At 38.2% G+C, this 24,338-nt stretch overlaps 2 protein-coding genes across 29 annotated transcripts in view; one reads left to right on the top strand and one right to left on the bottom strand.

Annotated features, from left to right (window-relative positions):
- Window positions 1-16,745, top strand: part of PCM1 (pericentriolar material 1) — an 80,746-nt gene extending 64,001 nt beyond the window's left edge. For all 28 annotated transcript variants that reach the window (XM_045779340.2, XM_087856430.1, XM_087856425.1 and 25 more), the window contains 12 exons: window positions 974-1,132; window positions 1,377-1,510; window positions 3,840-3,974; window positions 6,683-6,880; window positions 8,505-8,567; window positions 8,817-8,952; window positions 9,250-9,410; window positions 12,320-12,395; window positions 12,933-13,189; window positions 14,846-14,938; window positions 15,030-15,147; window positions 16,382-16,745. In XM_045779340.2, coding sequence (XP_045635296.2) covers window positions 974-1,132; window positions 1,377-1,510; window positions 3,840-3,974; window positions 6,683-6,880; window positions 8,505-8,567; window positions 8,817-8,952; window positions 9,250-9,410; window positions 12,320-12,395; window positions 12,933-13,189; window positions 14,846-14,938; window positions 15,030-15,147; window positions 16,382-16,407 — 1,556 coding nt within the window. In that variant the 3' untranslated portion in view covers window positions 16,408-16,745. The remainder of the gene's footprint in view (window positions 1-973; window positions 1,133-1,376; window positions 1,511-3,839; window positions 3,975-6,682; window positions 6,881-8,504; window positions 8,568-8,816; window positions 8,953-9,249; window positions 9,411-12,319; window positions 12,396-12,932; window positions 13,190-14,845; window positions 14,939-15,029; window positions 15,148-16,381) is intronic.
- A 6,077-nt stretch (window positions 16,746-22,822) lies between these two features.
- ASAH1 (N-acylsphingosine amidohydrolase 1) overlaps window positions 22,823-24,338 on the bottom strand; it is a 38,458-nt gene continuing 36,942 nt past the window's right edge. Inside the window, exon 14 of the mRNA XM_045779366.2 lies at window positions 22,823-23,911. Coding sequence (XP_045635322.1) covers window positions 23,822-23,911 — 90 coding nt within the window. The 3' untranslated portion in view covers window positions 22,823-23,821. The remainder of the gene's footprint in view (window positions 23,912-24,338) is intronic.

Below are 24,338 nucleotides of genomic sequence, written 5' to 3'. Positions count from 1 at the left end.
ACTCAAAGGGAAGAAGAAAACCCAGAGTCCCAGACTTGGGAAGGAGACTAGAGCAAAGAAGAATGTACCCGATTCGTTTTCCTGGCTGTAGCCTATCAAGAGATTGAATCATTCAGACCTCCAGGGCATTTAGTTGATAAAATCTAAGTCCTATTATTCTAGTGTTTGTTCTTATGATGAGAACAAGATTTAGATAATTCCAAAGGGCTCCCTACAAAGAAAAGGGCCAAGCCTTGCCCTGTTATTAGGTACACACCTTTTACCAAAGCAGTAAGTCTTCCTTTTGCCTTATCCTGTTAACGGACCCTAAGCCTAGCTCCCTTCTGGGTAAATACCTGTCAAGTCTGAACTGATCTCATCCCATTTTAGCGAAAAATTTCCCTTTCCCCTTTAGTTTGTTCCCCCTTTCTGAGTTACTAAATGGCTTTGAGTCCTATCTGTTTTGTTTCATTTACTGATTTTTTTCCTCAAAATCCTTCACTAGCTTTGTCTGAAGTGGACAAAGGAAAACTGGGAAATGTCTTTCTTGGGCCTTTTCCTTATTTACTTCTGTTCAGTTGGATCCTTTTCATCAGAATTTGGGACATCCTGGGATTTATTTTGTTTGTACTGTTTACGTGAAGCAACATGATGACTAGTGAAATCAATATGGACTTCAGAGTCTAAGAGAGTAATATATGCCAAGTCACCAAACTAGTAGTGTCTGGAACTTGGTAAAGCTACTCTTCCTTACCTACAGTTAGACATTATTTTATTTTAATACGTTGTGAGGAATACATGATGAAGTTTGCTTTTGTATCTTCTCAGAATGTCTCTGTTTCATATGTAGGTAACACTGTGATAAATGTCTCTGTTTCACATGTAGGTAACACTGTGATAAATGTCTCTGTTTCATATGTAGGTAACACTGTGATAAATGTCTCTGTTTCATATGTAGGTAACACTGTGATAAATGTCTCTGTTTCATATGTAGGTAACACTGTGATTCACTTAGATCAGGCATTAGCCAGAATGCGGGAATACGAGCGTATGAAGACCGAGGCCGGAAGTGGCACAAATGTGAGATGCACCTGCAGGAGTCTTGAGGCTGAGGATGGTGCCGCTGCCCCGAGTACGGTTGCTAACTTAGAAGGTGTGTTCTTGGCAGAGTACAAGTACAGAAACTGCAGTTTCCTATGTAACGAAAATGTGTAGGCCCACCTGATAATAGTTTTAGTACCACTTTCTTTTAGTTATTAAGGTGCTAAAACTACATAAATGCTCCTTTGTATTAGAGTAAAATCATCAGATTTTAATATTTAGAGTTCCGAATAAGTGCGTATATATAATGTCACAGACTTTATTTTGCTAATGAATCATTTTCTTTTTAAAAAAAGAAGCTCCTATTGAAAATCATGGTTCACAGCAACCTGTAAGCGAAGTTTCTACTGTCCCGTGTCCTCGAATTGATACTCAGCAGCTGGACCGGCAAATTAAAGCCATTATGAAAGAAGTCATTCCTTTTTTAAAGGTAAGCGATAATTTTTTAAAACAAATACTTTCTGTGTTTTGTTGTTTAATTCTCACAAAAGACTTCATTGTAGTAAATTCAGAAAATAACAGGTAAACGAAAGAAAGCTAAAAACACATCAGTTTTGTCAGTTATTCTGTAAATTTATCTCCCGTTATTTGTTAAATATGTACTCACCTCCTGGAAAAGAATATTTCTACTCCTGTAAGTTGTAAGAATATGCATATGTTCATGTAGATAGAGGCGTAGGTTTATTTGAGAGTTCGAAACCATTCCTTCAGGTGAGTTGACTTAAACTATGCAAGCGGTTATTTGCTTTCATCTTAGGCATAGATAAGTGTTGCCTCTTTTGTTTTACGTTTTAGTTTTATCATGAGTGATCCATTAAATATTTGTAAGCATGTCTTTTTTTTGGTAAAATTCGGTATATGGCCAGCAATATTTACTTAATATGTCGAGTTACTTTCTAAGGTTTAAAAAATCTGAATGATTTAGCTTTATGCTTAGGGAATGCAGTCATCTACAGTTAGGAAATTTTATTGCTTTTACCATTTTGTGTCTGATTTCATTGATACCCCCTCATAAATATTCACTTAACTAAATTTAGCGTTTCAAAAAGTTTTTGAGGCTAACAAAATGAGTAGAACTAATGATCTGATTTTAACTATTTGGTTATGTCTCATTTCGCTTCAAATCTTGACTTTCTTGGTAGGATTATAGAACTTCTTTGTTAATGTCAGCGTCATATCCAGTCACCTAAGCTAGACTTCTTGACTCTCATACCCTCTGTCACCAGTGAGTCAAAAATTGATTTTTCCACTTAAGAGCAGTCACTTTTCCTTCCTTCTCTGCAATAACATAACCTTAATTTAGATCCTCATGTTTTGCCTAGACAGCCTGTCATAATAGGCATGAAATGAATGTTTACTAGGCAGACTCCCTAGCCTTCAAGAGATTTCACTACTGGACCTGGTTTACTTCTCCAGCTTCATCTCTCCCCACTCTCCATCTGGTCCCCTCACTCACTTCAAATTACTCTGCATTTCCTGTTCCTACCGTTGCATTTTCATATATCAGCCCTTTGTGCAAGTTGTCATTATTGAAAATATAAAATTCCTTCACTCTTTTCTGCTTGGCAGAAATATCCATTCTTCAGAGATAATTGTTTCTAATATGCTACCATAGCTCCTTACGGAATCTAGTGTGCTGCTTTTATGATGTCTGTATATTCGACAGGTAATGAGTATCTCCCGTGAGCTGGCCACTGTCCTAGGTGATAAATAAGACGCAACCCTTAGAGTTAAGAAGTATCATCTGTAGAACAGTGCATAGCATGTAGTGATTGATTATTCATATATCTGACTTTCTCCTCTGGTATTTGATCCCTTGAAGACAAGGGACTGTTGTCCTTTTTTTTTTTTTTTTTTTAACTGCCTGCCCTGTCACATGATTTTTTAAAAAATGACCTTAATTCCTTCAGTTTAAGGAACCTTAGAAACCATCTAGTTTAGCCACCTCATTTTAAACATTTCTATAGAAAAAAACAAAACCAGAACATGAACTTACCTGAGTAAAGGCTAGAAGACCTGCCCAAATGAGTTTAGTGGCAGAAGACAGATGAGAACCTTGAGGTACTTGATGCAGCTGTTTTATGGACTCACCTCCAAAAGTGCACCGTGATTTGGATTATTAGGTAGCTTGCACATGCTTCTAAAGGAAGATGAAGGAGAAGAGGAGACTTGCCCAAAAAGGCTTGTTAGGAAAGTTAGTGGTTCTCAACTGGGGGTAATTTTGACCCTAAAAGCATTTTGTAATATGTATATACAGTTTTAGTTCTCAGGACTTAGGAGAGTAGAGGGTGCTATTGGCCTCTAATGGGTAGAGGCCGGAGTGCTGCTGAGCCTCTGCACTGCACACAGTGTCCGGAATGCCCAGCGAGGCTGCAGAAGCAGAGTTAGAAGATACGTGGAGAAGTGGGGAGCAGGCAAATTGCAAGAGTGTGGTTGAAATGCACTGAACTGTAGATGGGAAGACCGGCAATATGGAGACTAGGGCATGAGTAGTTCTCCTTCAGATACAGGAAGGAAGTAATGAAAAGTATTGAATCAGCCTGTTTCTTTTACTGGCTGTTCCCTGCTGTGGTGGGCCAAAATGTACAAACCCCTTAACACATGTAGTGCAGGAGTTTGGCTCTTCTTATGAATGGATACTTCTAAATGTATATCTGAACATTGAGAAGCATCTATGCAAGAAAAAAAAGTCTCATGTGAATTAATATATTTTAAACAGTAGGTAAGTTTATATCCTAACCAGCTAGCATTTTTCTCAGGAGCACATGGATGAAGTATGCTCTTCTCAACTTCTAACTTCAGTAAGACGTATGGTTTTGACTCTCACCCAGCAAAATGATGAGAGCAAAGAATTTGTAAAGTTCTTTCATAAACAACTGGGAAGTATATTACAGGTAAGAGTTTATACTGTATGACTTACCAATATACCCTCTAGTTGGATTTTTTTTTTTTTTTTTTTTTTTTTGCCATTTTCTGGCAATATGCAATTTATTCAAGTAAATGTCCATTCTGGTATCCATTGATGATGACATTTCAATACCTTTTTAGGTTATTCCTTTACCTGGTTTTAAAAAAAAAATTGTATTATGGGACACCTGGGTAGCTCAGTTGGTTAAGTGTCTGCCTTCGGCTCAGGTCATGATCTCAGGGTCCTGGGATCAAGCCCTGCATCAGGCTCCCTGCTCAGTGAGGAGCCTGCTTCTCTCTCTCACTCTCCTGCGCGTGCACACACACACACACACACACACACACACACACACAGTGTCTCTCTCTCTTTCTCCCTCTCTCTCAAATAAATAAAATCTTTAAAAAAAAATTGTATTAGGGTCCGTGTCTTCCTTTGACTTGATCATCTGTAAGGCCTACCCAAGCTATAATAAAATTTTGTTTTGATTTTTCTCCTACCCAGTGAGAACATTTCAAGGTTGTTTAGGAAGTATTTTGTGGTATTTTCTAAAATAATTTTTTTCCAGTGTGGGAAATTTTAGAAAATAGAAACCATGTGTTGATTGTAGAGACTTCCTAGGCTATAATAGTAACTTAATGTTAAGGTTGTGATTCTCAACTGGGGGCAATTTTTCAATGCCCGCAGACATTTGTCACACAGGCAGAAAGTGGCTGGTACTAATGTCTTGTGGCATATTAACCTTGCTAAGGTTGAGAATCCCTTTGTTAAGTAAGGCTACCTGCTATATAATAAACATCTTTACAGTTCAGTCCACTCATATGTTATCCCATTGAGATAGTTCAGTGATGTGTATGATTACTCCAAACTAGGAAATATGTTTTTCTTTTCATCTTTATTACAGAAATTTCCCATAAAACTGTTCCTTTCTTCCTATTCCTGTTTAAATTGGTTTTAGAGAAAATATTATCACTTTGTCTATTAATAACTTTTTTAAAACCTGAGGTTTGATACAAATTACCATCACTGTAATTTTCCATTTTGTTTTTATTAAGGCAAAAGTATAAATTCAGTAATAGGTTTTAAGTCATGCTGGCTCTATTTAATTGCTAACACATAATCTATAAAGAATATAAGACATTTCTATTGTTAGCAGTTTAAAAATGTTTAGGATAATTTTAAGTAGTTAGTTTGTTCCTACAGAAAGAAAGAACTCCATTCTAGAGTCAGGCTCAAAGAGAAATCGTTTATAATTAAATATTTTTGTTTATCAAGATCCATGCAGGGGCGCCTGGGTGGCACAGCAGTTAAGCGTCTGCCTTTGGCTCAGGGCATGATCCCGGCGTTATGGGATCGAGCCCCACATCAGGCTCCTCCGCTATGAGCCTGCTTCTTCCTCTCCCACTCCCCCTGCTTGTGTTCCCTCTCTCGCTGGCTGTCTCTATCTCTATCGAATAAATAAATAAAATCTTTAAAAAAAAAAAAAAGATCCATGCAGTCCTTCCTCAGTTTTGTCTGCTGTTACATAATTGAGATGGATGCCAAAGTATTAATTTGGAAATAAGATTTTCTTCTAAGAAAATCTGGCTGCTTTTCTTTTATCCCATTCCTGATTTTTTTTTCCCACAAAGGGACCTAGAGAAGAATAAAGATTAGTTTACAGTAAGTCTTGCTCAGACTACTGAAAATTTTTCATGAGGTAGAGTTTAAAATAGTATCTTCTACTTTTTTCTCTAAGAAACCTATTCAGTGAATTTTTTTTTCACGAGGCAGCCACATTTATACTTCTTCCACAATTATGCTAGATAAGGTGGTTTTTGGAGGGAGGAGACATAGAACGTAGTTGTTTGCCTGTCTTCTAAATGGCATAGTCCATATTTTTAGGAAGAAAAAGAAATGCAGTTTTATAAAAAATGTCTAGAATATAGCTGACTTACTCATTTGATAATGCTGTATTTCAACTTGAATAGAACATAAGTTTGCTTTTAAACTTGATTCTGAAGAAAAAGTTTAAATTAGAATGACTGCCTGGACTACATAAAAGGGGGGGGGGACTTGAAAAGTATTCTGATGTTAAGAAACGGAGAACTTCGTATTTTCCTCTCTGGGCAATTCAGCTTCTCACTGTGGTAATATGTATCCCCTGGCTTACTCAGGTGTGGCCTTGTGGCCACCAGTTCTAATTAGGGACTAAATCTATGGATGATCCCATGTCCTGTTATTTTCTTTTTGTTTACATTTCAGGGGAGACTAGCATGGTTCCTACTTAGGTTAATATCACTAAAGAGTATTACTGTCTTGGGCACCTGGTTGGCCCACTCTTGGTTTCCGCTCAGGTCATGGTCTCAGGGTCCTGAGATCAAGCCTCATGTAGGACTCCATGCGCAGTGGGGAGTCTGCTTGAGATTCTCTCCTTCTCCCTCTGCCCCTCCCCTCCCCCAGCTCGTGCATTCTTGTTCTCTCTCTCCCTCTCTCTCTCTCTCTCAAAATAAATAAATAAATCTTTTTAAAAAAGAATAGGACTCTCTTCGTAGTAATCTTAGCCATTAGTTTTAGCTTTTTTCATACTATAAAAAGTAATAAAATTGTTTTTCCCTAGGTGAGTATTGTCATTTAAACTTGTTAATCCTCTGTATTGCTCTACCCACAATTGAAGTTTACTATAATCTTAAAATTACTTGGTTTATCATTGAATAGGATTCACTGGCAAAATTTGCTGGCAGAAAACTGAAAGACTGTGGAGAAGATCTTCTTGTAGAGATATCTGAAGTGTTGTTTAATGAATTGGCTTTCTTTAAGCTCATGCAAGATTTGGATAATAATAGTATAACTGTTAAACAGAGGTGCAAAAGGAAAATAGAAGCAGCTGGAGTGATACAGTCTTATGCCAAAGAGGTAAATGACATTCGTTTTGATTTTACGAGTAACTAGTTACAATTAGCACAAAAATATAGTTCTTGATCATTATTAACTAAAACCATACTTTATCTCCACCAACATATTTTCTAAGTAATAGCAGTTAATCAGATTACCTAAATCAGTACATATGCTAGCCACATACCGAGTCTCAGATGTGACAGCAGGGGCTAAAAGATCAGTAGTGCAGACAGGAATTGGTGACAGGAATTCTCAGCTGTCTTACATTATTGTCACTCAAGTCTCCAGAGAAGAGAGAAGGACTGGGATCCGGTCCTTGACCAGCTGTCTGCAGTAGCTATTCCAGCCCCGATAGATCTCAGACCTACCAGATGTATCTGTCACCCCAGCCAACACACGTGCTTGTTTACAAGTTAGGACTTTGGGTGCACATCTCTGTAGCTTCTTACACCTTATTAAATTAGTTTGATCACATGTGAAATTGGATGGGATTTTTCCCAACTTGAGGCATATCAGAAGGTTTCTCCCTTAGACCTCTCCCTCCTTTTGACTGTCTAATCATGAGAAGGAAAGCATGTCAAGACCCAAAACAGTAAGAGGTAACCCTTCTCCCTGAAATCTAAAGTAGAAAAAGTCAAGCCATCTATTTCACAATTTTCTTAATATTTTCACTCTAGACATAGATAAGTTTCAGATCGTTTCAGCCATTGCTAAGAGCCTGAAGAAAATTAAGCAGTATAAAACCATAATAAATGATTGGAAAGACTGCTTTAAGATAGGCAGTCCCCTGAGGCTGTTTGAGTGGGCGAAGTATGAACTAAGTCAAGAAAGAGGAGAAGGAGTTTATAATGAAGATGAAAGGGAAGAATATTCCAGGCAGAGAGAACTATAAGTGCAAAGACTCTGAGGCAGGATTGAGCAGTTTGAAGAACCTATCGAAGGCCAGGGTAGCAGGAACACTTCACATGAGGTGAGAGTGTAGGAGATGAGGTCACCTTGGTAGGTAAGGCCTAACTATGGGGCCTTAGCAGTGGTGGTAAGGACCTTCTATTTGATTTTATTCTAAGCATGATGGAAACCCATGGGAAATTTTGAAATAGAGGAGGGACATAATCTCGTGTGAAATTAAAAAGATTTGTCCAGATAGGAATTGTAGGAGAGAAAAGATAGAAGCAGAGACCAGTTGTAAGGCTGGCGCAGGAGCGCAGGTAGGAAATGACGTGACTTAGCTCCGAGCGCTCACCAGCGCATCCATTTTGACGGTTGAGTCAATGAGGCGTTCTTACGGTTTAGATGTGGATAATACGAGTAGAGCACAGGTTGCTTCCTGGTGTTTGACTTGTGCCTGGGGTACATGAAGGGCCATTTACTGAGATTGGGAAGACTGAAGGAGGCTGGGGTTTGGGGAGGGAGTCAAACATTTTTGTTCTGGAATTAGTGAATTTGAGATGCTCATTATTCAGGGAGATGTCTGGTAGGCAGTGCTGATTTTTGTTTGGCTTGTTTAAAAGATTTCAGTGAAAGAGTTCAATTTACATTTCTAAGAAAGCATTCAGCTCTTTGGATTGTGGTCAAAAACTGTAGCATTTGTTAAAGTTACTGCTGAAAGGTAACCCCTAAATTTTGTTTAATTTGCTTATAGGCCAAAAGGATTCTTGAGGGAGATCATGGCTCACCTGCTGGAGAAATTGATGATGAAGACAAAGTAAGCGGCTAATTAATTTGTGCCTAAAAGCAATGCTTTTGAGACAAAAGATTAAATAACTTTAATAACTTTTACTTTAATGTTTGAGAGAAAACTTTATCATCAAATGTCCTTTCTTCTGACAAAACTTTATTTTCTCTTAAAAACAGCTTTTTGTATTTTTTATTAGATCATGACGAATTTTTGTGATAGGCTGACTATATACCTTGTAAAACGTATTTTAAGGAATTTAAATGTATTTGTGGCTAGGACAAGGATGAAACTGAAACAGTTAAGCAGACTCAGACATCTGAGATGTATGATGGTGACGGTCCCAAAAATGGGAGATCAGATGTTTCTGATCAAGAGGAAGATGAAGAAAGTGAAGAATGTCCGGTGTCTATTAGTAAGTGTGAAGGCTCCTTACTGGGTTTATACGTTAGCTCTTTATAGGTCACTTATCCAAACAGCTGGGTGGAGTTTAATGAAAGTACAGTTAGGTGTCCCGCAACTCTGAACGGTCTGGTGTGGCCCTGACCAGATGCCCTGTCCTTCTGCACCACAGTGTTTTACTGCTTACTGTTGGGGAGATTTCAGATAGCGTATATAAACGACTTGGGCAACGCAGGAATGCAGTACATGGTAGCTACTATTAAGATTTAGTGCTGAAAATTTACTAAAAACTGTGTATTAATCAACTTAGACTTGTCCAAAGCTGAAACTCAGGCTTTGACTAATTATGGAAGTGGAGAAGATGAGAATGAGGATGAAGAACTAGAAGAATTTGAAGAGGGACCCGTGGATGTCCAGACTTCACTTCAGGCTAACACCGAAGCTACAGAAGACACTGAACACGATGATCAGGTAGTCCTGTCCAGGCTCACTGGACACCTGCCCCAGTCTTCACTGCTGAAGGCAGATCCCTTTTTAAGGATGTTAGAATTTACAGCCTCCCTATTCTTGTGTTCATGAATGAATAAATCTTTTTAACATCCTCATTGAAATCTCAGTCAAACACTAGTTTATTTTTATATTTAGCAGTGCTTATATTTAAAGCACTTTAGTCTTTTTTTTTTTTTTTTTTTTTTTTTTTTTTGCTGGGGGGGTGGTGGTAACGAGTCCTAAAAACTGTGGTTTTACCTAGAAGATCTGAATTTTTCATGTATCTTTATGTATTTCCTAGTCATACATGGAAACAGTATATAACAAAATCATTCCCTTTCCTACCTCCACCTCGTCCTGTCCCACAGGCAGCTTTGTATGATTTCTTTGGTTATTTAACTCTGTATTTCTGAATAGTATGTGTATATATTTATTTATTCATTTATGTATTAGACATTCTCTGTTAACTTCCTGTTATAGTAGGTGAAGACTTTTAGGTCACTTATGAGTCCTCATTTAATTATGTTAATCCTGTCCTCCTCATTCGGTTGTATCTTTTGCTTAAATCTACATTTAACCATAGATGTAACCAAACTACATAAATATTACTGACTGAACTAAGCAAATACTGTTTATTGCTTAGTCTTATACATTTTTTTCATTTGAAATTAATAATTGTCTGCATTTTTTATTTGCCTGATTTTCTTTGACCACATCCCCAAGTCTTTGTTCTGCCCAGCAGCAGCTGCATAAACTTCTCAGTGGACTTTTCTGCATGTCCCAGTTTGTCATTTTGTCCTTCGCACTCTGTCCTGGCTTTGGCTGTTCGTCAGACCTGCTCACTAGCTAGCAGCCTAGGAATCCCCTTTGTCATTCTTTTTTCCATCTGTTTCTGGAATCCAGTCTTGCCCTTCTTTGGCCTCATTTTGGTAGAGCAAAATCCTAGTACCTCTCTGAGAAAGAGTGCATAAAAGATAAATATTTTGAGACTTTATAGGTCTAAGAAAATCTTAAATTCTTCCATGTTGAAACATCATTTCAGTGCCTCCTTTGTCTTCCAGTTTTCAGTGCCTCTGTTGAGAAGGCTGATGCCTTTTTCAGTTCTGATTCTTTGCGTTCTTTTTTCTTTTCCACACTGTAGTTCTCTCCCTTGGAGTTCTGAAGTTTTACAATGATATATACATTGTTGTGCATCTTTTTTCACTCACTATACTGGGTACCCACCGGGTCTTTAAGCAGTCAATAGCCATGTGCTTTGTTTTGGTAAATTTTCTTTTTTGTATTGCTTCCCCACCATTTTTTCCTTTCATTCCTCTTGGAATTAATATTATCAGACATTATTAGCCCTCATGGGGTGATTTTCTAATTTACTCTCTTCCTTTTATCGTCCCCTTGCTCTTTTTGTTTTACTTTCTGAGAGATTTCTTTGCCTTTAGTACTTATATGAATGTCATAGCTTTAATTTCGAAATACTTTTATTTTCTGATTACTTTTTTATAGCATGCCATTAGTTCAAAGAAGCACTGCCTTCTCTTACCCACGTGGAGGCTTTCCGCAAATGTCTGTGTACCTTCAGTGTTTATACTAAAAAATGATACACCAGAAAGCTGGTTGGGGTTGTTCTGGGCTTCACTGTAGCGCATTTGGGTAGATAGCTTTTTGACGGAAAATCCCAAATGTTAATACCTATTGGTCTTTTCTCTGGGATGGTTTGTTTCTCCAAAGAAGGGTCTTCCGTTCTCCTCTTTCCTGGGAGGAGCTATATATACCTCCTTGGCTGCCTGTGTTCAGGAGCTAGATGCGGGAATGTGTTAAGGGTCCCATTACTATACAGACTTGTGCTGAAGCCTTCTGTTTTCAGCATGACATTTTATCCTGTCCTCATTTGTGCTTTTTTTTTTTTTAATATTTTATTTATTTATTCAACAGAGAGAGACAGCCAGCGAGAGAGGAAACACAAGCAGGGGGAGTGGGAGAGGAAGCAGCAGCCTCTTAGCGGAGGAGCCTGATGTGGGGCTCGATCCTAGAACGCTGGGATCACGCCCTGAGCAAAAGGCAGACGCTTAACGACTGCGCCACCCAGGCGCCCCTCATTTGTGCTTTCTGCACCCCACCCTTACCCCTGGCAGCCCCCGTGTCTGAGGCTCACTAGTTCAATTTATCCAAAATATGATCTCCCACTTTCTGTTAAAATTGGGGGAGGGAACCTTGATTTTTTTTTTTTTTTTTTAAGATTTTATTTATTTATTCGACAGAGATAGAGACAGCCAGCGAGAGAGGGAACACAAGCAGGGGGAGTGGGAGAGGAAGAAGCAGGCTCATAGTGGAGGAGCCTGATGTGGGGCTCGATCCCATAACGCCGGGATCACGCCCTGAGCCGAAGGCAGACGCTTAACCGCTGTGCCACCCAGGCGCCCCGGGAACCTTGATGTTTGCATTTTCTTTTCACCCTCTTTTCATCCACCCCTGTATTCCTCTTCTAAGCTTGAGGTGAATCTGATTTTGTTCTCTCCTGCTGAAGGCACTTGGCTTTATCTTTCTCCCCTCCTGATCAGTTCTTCTTCCATACATTTAACATCTACATATAAATGGGTATCTTTTAGTTTCATTCAAGTAGAGTCTGATTTGAAAAAAAAAATTTTTTTTAATAGTGGAATCCATAATACTCTAGTTCTCTATTATTTTGAGGTTAGGAAGAAAATGGAATATTTTACTTAGCCATCTTAAAGTTGCAACTACAGCCTCCTTCTTAAAACACTTTCAGAAGATATTTTTAAATTCCCTTGTATGAAGGCCTCAGGTTGGACAGACACCATACACTCCTAACCATCTCCTATATAATGGCCATATATTTTGGGCCTTGCTATTAAGACATCACTTTTTCCTTCTAGGTACTACAACATGACTTTGAAAAATCAGGAGAAAGCAAAAATGTCCCATCAGAACAAGAACCCACTACTAGTAAAGGCAAGAAATCTAAAGTGTTCAATTTTAAGGTTATTTAAAGTGCCCTTTATGTGCTTAAAAGCTAAAAAAAAAAAAAAAAAAAATTTAAGTTCTTAGCTAATGTAAGTTTGAGGGTATTTTGGACCTGATGTATGTCTTTTTTCTTGCCCTAAATCCTTTGTAGAAAACACCAGGGCTTTGTTTCTGCAAACAGCTGCTCAAGAAAAGTTGTCAAATAATTAAACACACAGACAAAATCTTCAAAGAAAGCATCTTTAGATACAAACATGGGGGATTTTTCAAATACCCATTCCTGGGTATTACTCATGAATATCATTAGAAATTGGGTGGATTTCAGGAATCTAATTTTTAAAACATCCCCAGATGAATTTGATCAACTAATTTTAGGAATCATTGATAAGGAAAATTTGTAGTTGTCTCTTCTTTTAAGTCTTAAATGTCTTGATTACTCATTCATACATATTGTCTATTTGGTATAATAGTGAAATTTAACAACTGTTGCATTACACTAATGTTAAGACTTTCTTTTGATGACAGATGACCAAGATAGCATTCCTGTGAAACCCTGTTACCTCAATATCTTGGAAAACGAGCAACCTTTAAGTAGTGCTGTCCAAAAGGACGCTCTTACGACCATTGATTCATCTAAACAGCCAAACCCTTTGCCTTTACCTTTAACTGAAATCGAAACCTTGGTGCCTACAGTCAAAGAAGTTAAATCTGCTCAGGAAACTCCTGAGAGCTCTCTGGCTGGGAGTCCTGATACTGAATCTCCGGTGTTAGTGAATGACTATGTATGTATCACCTACGTTTCATTTCTGTGTGTATTTCTTCCTTTTCAGGGTAACATTTTCAGTCTGTAAACACAGACTGTGTTTAGGTTTGTTTGTGTTTAGGTTTAGAAACTGCCAAAAGATATTTCTTACTCGAACTTAGTTTAAACATGAACAGAAGGGTGGTAGTGAATTAAGATGATCATATATCAAAACCTAAAAGCTGTTTACTTTTTTCATAAGTTTATGACCCAAATGTTGAGTTTTAAGTGGCAGCCTTGAGAGAGTTCAAGTTCAGATCCGAATAGATGATACATGAATTACCATTAATCTCTTAGAGTACCCATGCTTGATATCTCAATAGTTTTAGAACATTTCATAAATCTTTGATAAACCTAAAAGTTTACAGTTTGACAGCAGTAGACTCCTTCCGGTAAATGACAGAAATATATGGTAGCAAATCTGTACTTAGGATGTAGGTAGGTAAGTTGGGTTTTTACTCTGGATGTTTTTGTTTCCGTTTAATTTTATAGCATGTAGGTTATTTTTTGGATCGTGGATTGTGTTTTATATACTTTCTCTTATCGGCAAAAATTGAGGAATTTTTAACAACGTACTTTTAGTTCTAAGAAATGTGTTTCGTTTGGGTTTGTTTTTTTTTTTAATTAACATCAGTTTTCTTCCTAAAGATACAGTTACAATTACAATTTCCTAATTTCTCAGAAAGGAAGCCTATAATATTTCAAAAAACATTACTAGAAAGAGTAACTTAACTGTTTTGATGGCTTCACCAACAGCGAAATTAGCATTTACGACTCTGAAAGTTACCTGTTAGACTTATTCTTACCATAATTTAATGAGTGCATAGAGTTGCTCTAGGAGGCAGTCATCAACTTAAAGTTTGATTATAGAGGGACTTGAACTTGAAATTTAGGCAGGTCTTACTGAAGGTCTGCACAAGAAAGTCAAATGGCCAAAGTCATGGTTTTTGAAGATGAATCTGATGACCGATGACTGTTGTCAAGGATGCTATGGTAGGAGGCTCCCTTACCTTAGGAACCAAGTACAAGCTTAATGAAAGAGCGGTGGGTGAGAAATGTTGAAAGAAGAGGAAAACTCTAAGGTTTCCGCTTGGGTAATTGGTAAAATGCTACTATTAAAAATCAGAAAGGAGAACTAGGAGAATAAAAGAATTCAAGTTTCAGAGAAACACTGAAGTGATCACAAAAGTGAATTATTAGATTCATACCTCATCTCTCAGCTTCCACCGAGTTGACACTGAAAGTCTGCATGTAAATGTTTATTTGTATTCTGCTGGATACACTCTGATGTGTTCTGTAAACGTCAAGAAACCAGAGTTGTTTTTCTAATTGTTTTAGCCCTCAGTGTAACTGCTGTTTCTTCCTTTAACTTGTATAAGTGGGCTGGTTGTTTTTTCAAAGGGGGATAGAGACGCTCGACAGTATGGCCCACAGCTGCAAGTTCATGGTCCTTTCTGTGCACTCCAGCTTTGCTTTATTCATAGAGCTGAAAACACAGAAAAAAACCAAATAGGATAGAATTACTGATGTTTACTGGTACATAAGCATCCATTTTATCTGTTGGCATGGGTGACCTTAAAGGCTTAGCTCCAGAGAGAGAGTGGATTGCCTTCATTAAATATAATTGATCTTACAGGAAGCAGAATCTGGTAACATAAGTCAAAAATCTGATGAAGAAGACTTTGTGAAAGTTGAAGATTTACCACTTAAACTGACAATATATTCAGAGGTATTTTGCTCTCTTTAATTAAACTTGTCTTTATATGACAAGTACTACTGGGATGAAAACTGATTTTTAATATTTTTTTTTCATTCCAAAGGCAGATCTAAGGAAGAAAATGGTAGAAGAAGAACAGAAAAACCATTTATCTGGTGAAATACTGTGTGAGATGCAGACTGAGGAATTAGCTGGGAATTCTCAGACACTAAAGGAACCTGGTAAGAGTTACCACTTTCAACCATATTATATTGAAAAATTGACGAACCTTGGTACCATCAGTTTGTTTTTTAAATCCACTACTAATACTTGGAAGATTTAAGCCAGATATTGGAAGGGAAGCATAATTCCGTAGAGTCTAGATCTTGTTGCCTAATTTATAAAGTGGTATTATCCGATAATTTTTTTCTATTTTTAATATCTTGAGTTTTAGCAAGGTAATAGTGCAGTTTTAAAAAGGAAAGGTACAAAAGAATTCATAATAAACTGGCAGGAGCCCATTTCTTTTAACAATTGGTTTTTAGTTATCTCTGTATCTCTAAATAATATTCTTATAATTTTTCTTGATTTAAAAAATTAAAAAAAGTTAGATATCTCTTGTCTTCCCTATGAAAAGTGAGCATTTGGACTTATCTCTTTTTCATTATTATTTTTGGTTTTGCTGTTTGTTACCTTTGTTATTTTAAATATGTGTTTTCTAGTGTCATCAACGTTGGTCATTACTCAGCTGCTGCCCCCTTTTCCTTCTGCTTTCTCTATTCAGTTTTACTCATCTTCTTACATTAAGGTTATAAAAGCAAACACATTTTTGTAACTGTAATAGTTAAAACTTCTTTACTTTTTCTGAAGACCATTCTGTGTAAACGTGACTCACTGCAGAGCCAAGTGGTAATCCACATTTCCGTCTTTATGGACCTAATAGCACAGCCCCTGGGCCACTCGGAGGAGAATGTGTCTTGCATCAAAATCAAAGGATTTTTTGTTATTCTTTACCAATTTTTATTTTTCCTAGAAGTGGGGTGAAGAGAGGGCGGACTAAATATCAGACCTTCAGCTAATTTCCCGGTATTGAGCCCAGTACTGCTTGTGAGAATCTCACCCGCACCCCTCCTATTGGGTCCAGGCTGAGCCCCGCCCCCCCTTCCTTGCACCTCCATCTGTTTTGAGCACTTCAGGGATCTGTGTTGGCCCCGGGGCCTGCTCTCCCTCTAGCCACTCTTATTGGGTGGATTTTTAGTCAGTTTTACAGTTTGTTTTTTTCCTGGTGGAGTTTTAAGAGACAGGAAGTATCCACTTAGTCTACCATCTTCAAACAGAAACCCTCACCTATTTTTAAACTAAATTAGTATTTCCTTTATAATAACTTTATGCTAAAAGTTTAATATAAGAGAATAATAAATTCTAGTAAGTAATGTCTTAATTCAGTAAATTATAGCACATTATTCTGTTTTTCAGAATCAGTGGGAGCCCAAAGCGTATGAGATGTCTTCAGAGGCTCATCTAACTCGCTTTACATAGTCAATGCATATATGAACATGGCACTAAATAAACATGTTTTGATCTGTATAAAAATGTAAATTAGTTGACACTGCATTCTTGATAGGTGTGCTAATTTCTGCCCGTGGCAGTTTAAAACATCAGAAACTGAATTCTGGACAGATTGAAGCCTTGATACACTGTGGGTTGTTTTTCTTTCTTTCTTTCCTTGGGGGGGAGGGAGTCGTCTTTTTTTTTTTTTTTTTTTCCTCCCCTTGTGATGTTTGGTATCGTTAAATTTAAGATGTAGTTTTAAATAAAGTTTGGACTTATCTGTAAAGTACCTTTTTTGGAAATTATGTTGAATTCTATACAGTAAGTCACTGCTTTATATGATCAGGATATTTAGAGAAGAGCACGAGTTAGAGAAATACAGAAGTTAATCCAAAGACCAGCATCAGGCCAGGCATCCAAATAATGTCAGGTATATTGCTGTTGTGTTTAGATACCTGCCTGTCTTATTCCTGTGCAAGAATAGGGCAAATTATAAAGGTATCCAGGATATTGGTGAAGTTATTATAGAATATGTTCAAATTGGGTAAGTTTAGAACACTTAGAACTTACATAATTATCAGATAAATATTTTCCAGAATTCAATTCTGGAAATTCGGTCTTTAAAAAAAAAAAATAGTGTTATATAATTAGGGAGTGTTTCTGCACAAACAAGTAACACTGTGATTAATTTTACATGGAAAACCAAACCCTTTCAAGTAGGGATTATAGAACTAATAATAGATTATAGAACTAATTTTTATGTACCAGACTATTAAGGCTCTGTATGCCTTCACACAAACCTGCCTTCTGAGATAGTAGTTGAAGACCAAAGCCATAGCACTTGATTCTGTGTGTGGTGGGAGAGCAGCAGATTCGCAGATGAAGTATTGAGTAGTGAGCTGATCTATGGGATTTCTTCATCACCAAGGAAATCCGTTTTTCAAAGGTGAATTACCTTTAGATCACAGACTTGTCATATACCCAAGTAAGGCTTCACAGAGCCAATTAATAGTTAAGTCAGTCTTACAGGTTTTGTTGAATAAAATATGTAGAATTAGTTTCAATTAGTGGTATTTGAAATTTATTAACAATTTACTGAAATACCCCACAAGAAAAGAAGTTGGTTGGTATTTCTTTAAAATTCTTAGTTGCGTTATACTTCAGTGTAAAATTATAATGACCAATCGGGCAGTGTTAAATGAGGATTTCCCTATGAGGACATTCACTGTATTGCTAATTACTTTAAATTATGTAAGGTATAGATCTCCAACATTAAAAAAAAAAAAAAAAAAGCCTATTCAGAGAACTGTCATTCAGAATCAGGAATTCTTACCCAATTGGGGCTTGACGCCACCTGACTCCTGGGAAACTGAATCAATAAATTAGATTATATGTATACTCAAGTTCTATATGTTTTCTAGACTCTCAGCAGAAAGGGGAGAATTTCATGTTGACACACAAGCCGAGCCTTACACATATTACGGCCACGTGTCTCTACATGCAGATTAAAGTTCGGTCCAATGGAAGACCTGTACTTAGTCTGAGTTCTTTTCCCAGCACCTATGGACCTTATCTCGCTGACTGACTTGTGTTATAGCTGCTGTCATCTGCTGCTGTTTTCTATTTTAGAAGATAATTCTGCTTTAAAATACCTGGGGCTGAAGATCAGATAACTTGTTTTACACTTTCCTTAGTTAACTACTGCTCAAAGGTTAAGCATGAAATGTTCCTGTTCATTAATTTTTAAGGTGAAACTCGGGTTCTAGATAACAGAGGGAGAAAGGGCGACAATGAGGGAGAACCTGTGCAGGTCAAAAGAATGCTTCCAGTAATGAGCTCGCCAGACGGGGCAGGGACTCCGTGTATTTTGTGACATTCACTCTGGGTACATGCGTTTTCACTGTGAATAAATGTCTAGCCTCCATACAACCATGAACTGCATTTTCATTTAAACTGACAGAATCATTTATGCCGTAGAAATTATTCCAGAATTATGGCTTATTTGACAATTTTAAATGTAAAAAAACAAAAAACCAAACCAACCAGACAAAAAAATTGAAGACATAAAAAATAGTGACATAACTAGCCGGGGAGGAGACTTACCAAATTCGAGACCACTTTTCTTCACTGTAGCTGTATTCTCTTATTGCTTAATTGTATCTGTTTCATATACTATGTAGAGAATATTTGTATATCTACTCAAAGTTAGCCTGGCATGTTTCTTTATTGTCCAGTTTTACTGCACACAAACAGCTTATTCTTAACCCGTAGGAAGTAACTGGCTCTGGACATCTCATTTTCACTGCGCAGACCCGGCTGCCCACTTGCTGGTCTGGAAGAGCTGTCGTTACTTGTTCTTGCTGTACAACTCTAGGTGCTGCTTTAATATGGTCCGTCTGTATACATCCCGTTGCTTCCTCAGAGTCACTGGTATCTCTGCCTGGCTCATTTTCCATTAAGGAACAGAGGGGAATCCTTTGCCTTTAAATAACTTTGATTCATATATAGTTTTAATTATCAGTTCATCTGCCCAGACTCAGGACTACCCTGGGCCAGCAATTTTCAGAAAGTTTTTGATTTGGATATTTTGAAAATGAATCGCATTATAAAGCTTGAGTTTGAGTTCTCACCTACATACCTAATTAATGTTCAGAGAGTCCCCAACCTAATGGTGGTTGGAATTATGATTTTTCAACTTGATGATGGTGTGAAAGTACAGGTATACGTTGGAGATATTTACAGGTCCGGTTCTGGACCACGGAAATAAAGTGAGTCAAGTAAATTTTTTTGGTCTCCCAGGACATATAAAAGTTTATGTTTACACCATACTGTAGTCTACTGACTACAGGGTCCTGGGCTCAAGCCCCGCACTGGGCTCCCTGCTCAGCGGGGAGCCTGCTGCTGCTTCTTCGTTCCCTCTGCTTGTGCTCGCTCTCTCTGTCAAATAAATAAAATGTTTAAAAATTGAAAAAAAAAGCTAACCATCATGTGAGCTTTCAGCAGGTTATCATTTTGCTGGTGGAGGGTCTTGCCTGGATGTTGATGGCTGCCAAGTGATCAAGGGTGACGGTTGCTGAAGACCGGGTTGGCCATGGCAATTTCTTAAAATAAGACAACAGTGAAATTTGCCCACATCAGTGGACTTCCTTTCTCTCTAGCATACTCTGCTGTTTGATAGCATTTTACCCACAGAGCTTCTTCCAAAATTGGAGTCAGTCCACTCAGGCCCTGCTGCTGCTTTATCAGTTAAGTTTATGTAATATTCTCAATCTTTTCTTGTCATTTCAACAGTCTTCACAGCATCTTCCCCAGGAGTAGATTCCATCTAAAGAAACCACTTTCTCTGCTCGGACATAAGCAGCACCTCCTCATCCATTCAAGGTTTAGGAGATGGCGGCAGTTCAGTCACAGCTTCAGGCTCCTTTTTTTTTAAGATTTTATTTTTAAGCAATCTCTACAGCCAGCATGAGGCTTGAACTTAAAACCCCAAGATCAAGAATTGCATGCCCTACTGCCTGAGCCAACCAGGCACCTCTTCAGGCTCCACTTCTGATTCTGGTTCTCTTATTATTGCCACATTATCTGTAGTTACTTCTTCCACTGAAGTCTTGAACCACTCAGTCATCCATGAGGGTTGGAATCGACATCTTTCAAAGTCATGTTAACACATATTTTGACCTCTTCCCATGAACCACAGATGTTCACAGCATCTAGAATGGTGAATCCTTTCCAGAAAGTTTAATTTACATTACCCAGATCCATCTCAGGAATCACTATGACAGCTATAGCCTTACAAATATATTTCATAAATAGTAAGACTTTATAAAGTAAAAAATACTCCTTGATCATGTGCTGCGGAGGGGATGTTGTGTTCGCAGGCATGAAGACAGTGGGAGTCACGTCCATCTCCACCAGAGCTCTTCAATAACCGGGTACATTGTTAATGAGCAGTCATGTTTTGAAAGAAGTCTTTTTTTTTTCTGAGCTGTAGGTCTCAACCATGGGCTTAAAATGCTCAGTAAACCATGTCATAAACCGCTATGCTTTGTGTACAGAATGGGCATTGAGCCCTGCCTTCAACCTAAAGTCACCAGCTGCTTTAGCTCCTAACAGAGACAGCCTAACCTGTGAAGCTTTGAAGCCAGGCATTGACTTCTCTCTAGCTATGGAAGTCCTAGATGGCATCTTCCAAAAGAGCTGTTTCATCCGCACCGAAAATCTTCTGTTTAGTGGAGCTGCCTGCATCGATGATCGAGCTAGGTCTTCTGGTTAACTTGCTGCAGCTTCTACGTCAGCACCTGCTGCGTCACCCTGTACTTTGAAGTTAGAGACGCCTTCTCTCCTCAAACCTCATGACCCAGCCTCTGCTGACTTCCACCTTTGCTTCTGCAGCTTCCCCACCTCTCTCAGCCTTCAGAGGATAAAGCTCTGGATTAGGCTTTAGCTCAAGGAGATGTGGCTGGCTTGATCTTCTGTCCAGACCGCTAAAATTCTCTCCACATCAGCAATAAGGCTGTTTTGCTTTCTTAACATCCGTGTGCTCACTAGAATAGCACTTGCAATGTCCTCCAAAAACTTTTTCTTTGCATTCACAACTTGGCCTGTTTGGCACAAGAGCCCTAGCTGTCAGCCTTTCTTGGCCTTCTGTGTGCCTTCCTTATTAAGCATAGTCATTTTTAGCTTTTGATTTAAAATGAGAGACATGGCAACCTACTGAGTGGGAGAAGGCATCTGCCAAAGACACATTCAATAAAGAGTTCATATCCAAAATATAGCAAGAACTCCTAGAACAATAGCAAAAGAAAAAATCTATTAAAAATGGGTGGAAGATCTGAATAGACATTTTTCCAACAAAGACATCCAGATGGCCAACATACACATGAAGAGATGCTCGACATCAGTCATCAGGGAAATGCAAATCAAGATTACGGGGAGATACCACCTCACGCCTGTCAGAAGGGCTAGCATCAAAAAGATAACATACGTGTGGGGGAGGATGTGGAGAAAAGGGAACCCTCGTGCACTGCTGGGAATGCAAACTGGTACAGTCACTGTGGACAACAGTGTGGAGCTTCCTTAAAAAATTAAATACTACACACACGATCCAGTAACGCCACTACTGGCTGTTTACCCAAAGAAAATGAAAACACTAATTCAAAAAGATACATGTACCCCTATGTTTATATCAGCATTATTTATAATAGCCAACACCTGGGAGCAACACTGTCCGTCGATAAATGGGCATTTAAACACTTAGAAGCCACAGTATGGTTATTAATTAGCCGATTTCAATATTGTGTCTCAGGGAATAGGGAGGCCCAAGAAGAGGAGGAGAGATGCGGAAATGGGTAGTGGGTAGATCACCATATCAAATACAGTAACAATGAAAAAGTCTGAAATTTTGGGAGAATTACTAAAATGTGACACAGGCACAAAGCGAGCAAATGCTGTTGCAAAACGGTGTTTGTCGCAAGGTCGCCACAAACCTATTCGTAAAAATCACGGTTATCTGTGGAAGCACGATAAAGCAAAGTGCCATCAAACTAGGTCCACCTGCAATCTCATTAATGCCCTCTCCAAATTAAAACAGTTCATACCACTCTCCAGTGGGAACCACTGTCAGCATTTTGGTAAACACCCTCCCCATCTTTCTATATTCCAGATGTGTGTCTGATTATGCTTAAGTACATCTATAAATAGGCTTATACTCTATACCCTATTTTATAACTGCGTTTTTACCACTAAGCAGTACTACCTAAAATCGTAATGCCAGTTGTTATTTCCTCCACATTTTTTGACATAGTCCTGAGGAACTGATCTAAAACAATTAGCATCTCACCTATTTATTATGAATATCAAAGGCTACAACTTTAGAAAAAACACAAGTTTATCTCACTTCATTTTTATAAGAGGAACAAAATCTGAAGTTGTATTTTTTAAGATTTTATTTATATTTTTAAGTAATCACACTCAAAATTGGGTTCTAACTCATGACTCCAAGATCAAGAACTGCATGTTTCTCCGACTGAACCAGCCAGGTGCACCCGAGTTGTGGTGTTTTTTTTTTAATTTAAATCCTATTTCAACACAAATCCTCCTGTAATTCCTCTTGCTTCACGAAGATCGTATTAGCATCACCAGAGCATTGTGGGAGCGCATCCACCTGCACGTGGACACCACTGGGTTTAGAGGCGAAGGATTAGTCTTGGAAGATAGTGACCACTTAGTCCTAAGTGGAAGAACCCACCTACCTGACCCTTGTAATTTAATTCTGATGCTGTGTTCAGCTTCCGTTTCTCCACCATAAGCCCCGCCCTCAAACCAGCACGTGGGTGGACACCGAATCAGCGTACGTGGCTGCTGACACTACTTCCAATGACTGTTTATTGAGTGTCATGAATACAAGTAACATTATACAAAATAAAGTGGATACAGTCTCGCCCAACTGGCATGCATTTCACAGTTAATTGTTAAAAGTCTGAAAGGTTAACAAGTTCTATTAGCACTTTCCATAAATAGACTGATTTCTGAAAAACATTTTTAGTAACTTAAGTTTTTTAAAAATACATAGTGATCAGAAAGACAAACTAAACATTTATTAAGTGAACGATATTTATGTGAGTTTATGGGTTCACCTCTCAACTTCCACAAGGCTTTGGCCTATTTGCTATTAATCCACAGAACCTGGGACTCCATGTTTGAACAACTGCCTGGAGTTACTGGGAGGTAGAGTAATCATGAAAGAGGGAACGTGTCAATTCTGTGTATGAAAGGCTGCCTTGCCCACGGAGTACTTCATGAACCCCAAAAAATACTTCTATTCAGGGTCAAAGGCTCAAGTATTATTGCCTGTTAAGAGAAATACATAGCTGAATGTCTCTCTCATCCCCCTCCAATCAAAATTAGTGAAATTACATTGCTGTCACAGACAGCAAAGACCATGGTGTGCTAATTTTAATAGTAGTTTGAACCAGAAGGAAAAGAAAATCATACAAATATGTGGATTAAAGTGAAAAACAACAATATACAGATGTGCTGGATTCAACACCCACCGAGAATCTTGCTTCATTCTATGGAGGCGGGTCCCATAATAGATTCACTGCCCATCCCTGTCCCCAAATGTCGAAGTGAAACTGCAAATTCCAAGTGATTGATTTTTGCACATAAAGAAGTTACCTGTAAATAGAACAATCAGCTGTTATGGCAGAAACAGTCCTTGAACTGTAAACATAAGACAAGCTCATGCCTCAACAAGAAACTGCCCTGAGTCTTGGTCTTTGGAAGGAGATCAGATGACTGCACTAGTTGGACGCGTGTGAGTTTCCATCTTCATGCCACGCAGCATTCCAGGAGCCAGGTGTGTGCTCACCAGCCTATGCAAGGGTCTGGGCAATCCCGCAGGTAAGTTTCATATTGACTTTTGGTAACATCCATCAAGGTTGTGAATACAGTCAGCTGAAAGAAAAGTTACTTTTATTTTAAGGATGTTTCCAATTCTGAGATGTCCAGACTTACATAAATTTCTATACATATCAAATTTCTTTATGAAGTTACTTAATATAATAAATTGTATATAAACAAAGACATTAAATACACAAAGATGCAAATAGTTACTAAGTTAATAACTACAATTATAGTTCACCCTTTAGGAATATAAGTAAAAAAAAAGATAATTAAAACAACTAACTTCAATAGAGCCATTATTCCAGGTCATGAATATAAACAGGCTCAGGAGAGAAGCCCCTCAGCTCCTTACGAGATCTTATTCCTGAGTAGCCACTGCTTCACAACGCTCTAACACTCAGCTCTCCTCAACACTACGAACAGCAGTCACGCAGAGCCTTCTAGTGTAGACTGTGGACTATAAAAGCAGCTCAGCTGT

The sequence above is a fragment of the Ursus americanus genome, chromosome 27 (assembly GCF_024610735.1).
Source record: "Ursus americanus isolate L20-20 chromosome 27, mUrsAme1.1.p, whole genome shotgun sequence".
Taxonomy (NCBI): Eukaryota; Metazoa; Chordata; class Mammalia; order Carnivora; family Ursidae; genus Ursus; species Ursus americanus.
This window is presented reverse-complemented; position numbering and strand designations above follow the sequence as displayed.